At 30.4% G+C, this 6,771-nt stretch overlaps 1 protein-coding gene and 1 non-coding gene across 2 annotated transcripts; both read right to left on the bottom strand.

Annotated features, from left to right (window-relative positions):
* Window positions 1-2,894: 2,894 nt before the first annotated feature.
* LOAG_11403 (hypothetical protein) lies at window positions 2,895-5,891 on the bottom strand (the record flags this gene model as incomplete). Its single annotated transcript, XM_003146924.1, has 5 exons — window positions 2,895-2,975; window positions 3,067-3,256; window positions 3,546-3,794; window positions 5,372-5,655; window positions 5,784-5,891. 5 exons carry the CDS (start codon window positions 5,889-5,891, stop codon window positions 2,895-2,897), a joined length of 912 nt encoding a protein of 303 aa, XP_003146972.1.
* A 573-nt stretch (window positions 5,892-6,464) lies between these two features.
* On the bottom strand, window positions 6,465-6,577 carry LOAG_20128. Its single transcript, XR_002251418.1, has one exon. It is a non-coding gene; the product is annotated as a 5S ribosomal RNA (ribosomal RNA).
* Window positions 6,578-6,771: the final 194 nt, after the last annotated feature.

The raw sequence follows: 6,771 nt of genomic DNA, 5'->3' as shown, positions 1-6,771 counted from the left end.
GATAATAACTAGGAGTTCTTGAAATTCTTCTTGAATTATTTTCACTCAACTCGGATGATTAAACCTCAAACTTGGGTAATTAAACCTTTTATTCAGCAATTACAAGCACGCCAACAACATAAACGCGAATGCAACCAGCCACCCGGTACCCTCCTTTGTATCCAAAATCCCAGCTATCCCAGGGATGAGGTGGAGGCGGAGTTATTGTGAAGAATGATTTCCCACGGTATGGGAATGGTTGTTGTACTTAAGTGCATTGATACATTGGCATGGAATATTCTAAAATATACTTATGAACAAAGCTTAATCACAATAAGATTTCAATAAGACAATTAATTAATGGAAATTGAGTATCACTTGTTTTCTTCTACTTCTCGCGATTTCAGCGACAACATCAATTAATTTCATAACTTTGCGCTATTTTGTTTAAATTTTCTGCTTGAAATAAGATATCAGTTTTATTTGCATAAATACAAATAAGTATTGAATTAATGTTAGGAATTGAATTTGTAACTGATTGAAAGACGACACCAATAATAAATAAATTAAATTTGTATAAATTTAGCAATTAGAAAACTATACATAGGATATTCGCAAGTGCTACAAATATTCGTCTATTATCATTCTTACATTTTTGTAATTTAAAAATAATGTAGTATAAAAAATTTATCACCGAGTAATGATAAAGGATATAAGTGAAGTGATGACGAAAATTACTTTTTAAGCATTCATCGAATATCACTCAATTGTATGAATGAAAAATCAACTCAAATTAAGATTAAACAGTTAACTGAAACACTTCCAAGTATATTACGAGGGAGCAAAAGAAAAATCATTGTTAATTTTTAAGTTAATTAAGAATTCAAATAATAATTATCAAAAAAAGAATGATAGTCAGTTGAAATATAATAATATATAATAACCAACAAAAATATAATTATTTAACGAAAAAATGTAAGAAATAACGGAAATAATAAAACAAAAAAAAAATTTTTGAAAGTAGACAGTTACAATTGTATATTGTTAGTTAATTAGACCAATTTCAGTAAGATCAAAAAATAATTCCGTTATTTTCGTTAAAAATTACTTTCCAACGGTAAACAAAACAAAAAAGGAAAAAAATGCTAAAAAACTGAAATAACCAAAAATTGTTTCGAAAAAAATTCATTGAGAAAAATCAATGTAAATTTTCATTTTGCAAAAATTAATTAAAACAATGATGTAAGGCATAAGTTTCGCAAAATTCAAAACCCCACATTCATATCATTTATTATAACGAAAAAGAGGTCAAAAATGATATAGCACAAAAGCAAATTTTAATTTATATAAATTTATAATCAACAACAAATTGTTATAATTTATCTCAATCGTAAGATAAAAAAAAATAAGCTGTAATGGGTAATTCTGAAAACCAGACCAAAGATTTATTCCGGTTTTGCTTCAGATGTTCGTTCTTTTTGCTTTCAAAAATAATCATCTCGGCAATGTTAACTAATTTAACTATATCCAATATCAGCTTATTCTATATTGTTTGTTAAGATAGACTTCATGTTAATATGGATTTTCGCTGTCACATTTTAAGTCCTAAACTATTAGCTAAAACTTTCCTAGGCTCGAAACATATGATTACAATTGAATGCAATAATTTACAAATCTATTTGTAATGAAAAAAAAACGAAAAATAATGTTGCATACAAAATCTTTTCACCAAAACCGAATAAATGCAGTCAAAAATGAAGACATTAACAGAAGACTTAAAAAATATGATAATTAATTTTTGTCAATTACATGTTAGTTTTACAAAAATAACAGAAATTCATCTATAATCGAATATAAAAAGGAATTATTGCATATTTCTTTATAATTTACTTTCTTTTTTTTTGGAATGCTTATCGATCAACGATTAATAATATTATTAGGATGTTAAATTGATAGCAATTAAATAATATCGTAAACTTTTTATCAATTAATTACTCCATAGATGACATCAATTGTATGTCATTATCATACCAAAATATGATTTTCGCTGACAGCAACACGGCATTATCACTTCTATATCTGCACAGATCAAAAAGTTTTAAAATTCTTGGGAAAGGTTAGAATAAATCTGCATATATTTGTAATATCTATGCATTCATTTCATCAGCTGTGATTTCATTTTTTTAATTTAAGGGACCAATTTGACATCATTTTTAATTTTGAATATAATTTTTCCGGTTTAATGAAATAATCAAATACTTGTTAATTTAATGATCATAGTGCAACAAAAATTTTTGATCCTAAATCTCGATTCAAAATATCAGTCAATTTTCGGGAAACTAAGAAAAACTTTAAGGCTTACCACGTGTAGAAATTCTTTCGATGCGAAGGTAAGTTCAAAATAAATCATTCAGCGTGGGAAAAATTTTTTTTGAGTAAAGAAGACTAACATTTATTAATGCTTGCTTTTTGCATTGCTACTGGATCGCTGTTTGGAACCTTGCAATGGTTGTTTCGATTCAGAATCCAATTAAACCATTAGCCAATGACCACTTTTGCATATGAATCCACTTTTCTAGTGGATTCTTATGCAAAACTCACAGCTATACTGAAGACATACGATATCATAAATCCAGAAAAAAAAAGGACTATACGATATCTTAGAAAACAAACCATGAAAGTCGAAAGAAAAAGTTAATGCAGTATCACTTGTTATTAAACAGTTATTGATCACCTGGCAAAACAATTTACTTAAGGATAACTAAAAATATGAAATTCGAATTAAAAATTTTTTTTTCGAATATCGAACTCCATTTAGTGAGATTTCCTACTCTCTTGCATACTTCCTTCCTAGAAATTAGTGGAGGAACCAGTTTTGAAATTGAATTGAATATATCCATCATATAATGCTAAACTCAAACCTGGCCTATTTCAACTTTTTCCAGTAAACCTTCAAGCTGATCACAAACATCCCGAGCTTTTTTCATCGTCCTGTACTGAACAAAATTCTCCATACACCTTAAACATAATTTTAAAATACCTATTTCAACCTGACAAAACGACAAAAAGAAACGTATCAAAACTTACCATTGCTACGAGTAGTTGGTACCGCGCCAACGATTTAAACATTGAGTAAAGTAAGATGATCACCGCTTGGTACCAAAAGCCTTTTCGAGCAGTATCTGCGTGGATAACCAAAGCTTTAGGCCGATAAAACACTGCTGCATTACATGATAACATTCCAGCAATAGTGATGATTTCTTTAGAACATCCATATCTTAGAATAATTTAACTTTCCCTCGAAATGACTTATTATATTATTACTAATAGAAACTTTTCATGGAACATTTTATAATTAAAAAGCTATTATTCATTACGATGGGACGAATTAAAGTTTAGACACTGAACGGAGAAAACGGAAGTAAGTAGTGGCTATAATTTGGATACAAAGGCCCAGGAATAAATTGGAAAACTTTCAGCCTTTTGCTTATCTTTCAATCAGTTAATAAACCGTAATGAATTTTGCACAACCATTAAAGGATTTGAAAAATTATGAATCGATGTACTTTTCGGATGCGATAATCATTTTACTCATGCAAGGATCACACGGAAATTCAGCCATACGTCTTCCCAATTTGGTTAATTCACCGCGATGATTCAAAGCACCAAGCGCATACAATTGTTCTAGCGCAGGAAATCTTTTTAGAGTTAAAAGTTGACAAACTTTACAAGGGTGGCAACCAGCAAATGTTCCACACCACTCTTCCTTTTGAAAGGGTTTTGCTTGTTCTCTATTATTTGTTGTCAAAACAACCCTGAATTTAAAGATTGAAAAAGGATGCGAATTCACAAAAAGGACTCTTTTATATGATTCGAAATGTAACCAAAAAAGAACATATCTTTGAATCATTCGGTAGATTTGGTTCAAAAATTTGGCTTGCATTATCGGATAGCGTAAAAAAGTAGAAGATAAAGTAAGAAAAATTAACAAAAATCATGCGGCGAGTAAAAACAACTCTAAACTGCATGCAAAAAAAAATAGTCCGAGCAATAAATAAAGTTACTTGCAAGAGAGATTAACAAGAAACATGCAATATACGAAAGGATGAAAATACAATGCACAAAATACAAATTACCCAGTGATAATAATAAAGAGAAAAGCATGTAATTAGTAAAATTGCAAAAAAAAAAGCGTGCAATTAGTAAAGCTACAAAAAGGTATGCATCAACAACAAATACAGTTACTGTTTTTGAAGTGAGCAAAGTTAAAAAAAAGCATGCAATTAATAGAAGTAACCGAAAAAACACAGTTAAAAGAAAAGAGAAAAATTAAAACTGCAAAAAATCAAGAACATTACCCAGTAATAATGATAGAAATAAATGAAATTCAAAAAGAATTTTTTTCAAAATATCCGGTTAGTAAAATTGCAAAAAAGCACGCAATTGATAAACAGTAAAAAGGCATGTATTGAAAACAAATACAAATAATTGTTGTTGGAGTGAGCAAAGCTAAGAAAACAAAGACATGCAGCAAGCAGAAATAACGGAAAGACGTACAAAATGCAAAGCTGACTAGAAAAAAGATTTGAAAAGTATAAATAATCTGAAATAATGATAATAAAAATCAACAAAAATTATGCAACAAGCGAAAATAGTCCAAAATGCGTGTAGAAAATAAATCAACAAAATAGTGCAAGCAACTAATATGATTATCTAATAAACACTGTGAATTAAATGCAGGTTAGTAGGAAAAATTACAAAGCACCCAATGTCAGCAAGAAAAGCATGCAAAAAGAATAAAATTAGCAAGAAAGCATGCAACGAGTAGGAGATAGCAGAAAACACGCAGGAAGCACAATTAATCAAAATGAGATTAATAAAAAGAAGCCACAAAAGAAGCCACAAAAAAGTTAACAAAAGCCTGAAAACTGCAAGTAATCAAAAACGTTATTCAGTGATAATAAATGAGGTTAACAAAAAAGGATACAAATAGTAAAACTAGGTAAAAAGAATGTAATTAATAAAATTACAAAGAAACATGCATCAACAACAAATACAAATTACGGTTGTTGGAGTGGACGAAAATATAAAAAAGCATGCGATTGGTAGAAGTAACCGGAAAAGCATACACAAACAAAGTTAACAAAAGACTGAAAACTGCAAGTAATCAAAAATATTACTCAATAACAATAAATGAGATTAGCACAGAAAAGTATGCAATTAATAAAATCACAAAAAGGCATGCATGAAACAAATACAAGTTAGTGTTGTTAAGGTGAGCAAAGTTAACAAACGCATGAAGTTAGTAAAGCTATAAAAAGAATAAAAAAGCTATAAAGAGAAGTCCTAATTATTACTTTACTATACATTTGCTGCAAAAATTAAAGCTTACAGGGCAAGTTCACGGACCGATTCTGCCGGTTTTATAATGCCACTCGCCTTCATTGGTGCCGCCAGTACCTCAGGTTCTTCTTCTCCATCCCACTCTGCTCCGGATGGCCAGATTTCGGCCTTATCATCGCTTTCAAGCAGAGGAGCAAATTCGGCCTCTTCTTCATTAAAGTCCGGTTCCTGAGATACCAGTTCCTCTTCCATTTCTTCGTGAGGATTTCGCCCTTCGAATCCCTCCAACCTCCTCTCCGCCTTCTCCAAGCGGGTGAGGAGTGTAGTTTCAAACTGAAATGGTGATAATCTACAGTCTTTTCTTAAATTTGGGGCAGTTCTACAACTTATTGTGATCAATTTATGACAAAGGATTAAAAAGAAAACAAGGGAAAAAAAGAAAAGGCAGATGAAATGATTACCTCTACTGTTTCTCTCACAAGTTCCAGCAATATGTGAAGCAACACAGGCTCCCTTTCTAGGAAGTCCAAAACGTCGAAAATGTCGCACTCCCCTGTGTTTGTGCACATTCTATAAAATCAACAAGTTTACCAGACATTTGCCAAGTATAAAAGCGCATGATGGAAATGTTATTTATTTATGAAAATGAAAGCAAATTTTTTTTGATTTTAAATTGGCCATAATACTGCTTATTATACGTATCAAACACTAAACACCTTACACTTTTTTTTTTTCAAATTAACTTCATTCACATTTAAAATGAAAATACCAATTAATCCAAGAAAAAATAAAATAAATAAAAACACGAATTAACACTAAAGAGAACAAACGGTAGTGCATAATATGTTTCTTGCATTCAAGATAATATGCAAATATTATTATTCATTGTGTTCAGAATTACCCGTAGAGATCATATCCTCTATCTATTCTAATTTGATCTTACCATGTTATACACTCTGTGTCTACTATGTCTGCGTTTTTGTGCATAAAAAGACAACGATTGTTTTAAACCTTTTCTTCATCATTTTCATATCATTGTCGTGCATTCAATAATCATCGGTTTCCATGCGTCCAAAAACAATACACTAAATTCTCATCATTTTATCGCTTTAATACCTTCACAAGCGCAAAATTTCAAAAATTGTCTACAACACCTGGGATTCCCAGGCCGTCTCCGATCCAAGTACTAACCAGGCCCAACGTTGCTTAACTTGACAGATCGGACGAGATTCTTCTAAACATTTCTTCTAAACATTTTTTGTTAATTTTTTAAATTAAATGATTAATGAGTGACCAAATAAACATTACCTGCAATTTGACATTTGTAGTATGCACCATTTTTGGTTTGTTAAATGAGATTTTTCCTACAACTCTTTTCTTCACATTTTAATCTTCACGTTTCACACTCTCAATTAATATTATTATGCCATTGTGGAAGCAATCAAAAGA

Source organism: Loa loa, assembly GCF_000183805.2.
Source record: "Loa loa unplaced genomic scaffold supercont3.496, whole genome shotgun sequence".
NCBI lineage: Eukaryota > Metazoa > Nematoda > Chromadorea > Rhabditida > Onchocercidae > Loa > Loa loa.
This window is presented reverse-complemented; position numbering and strand designations above follow the sequence as displayed.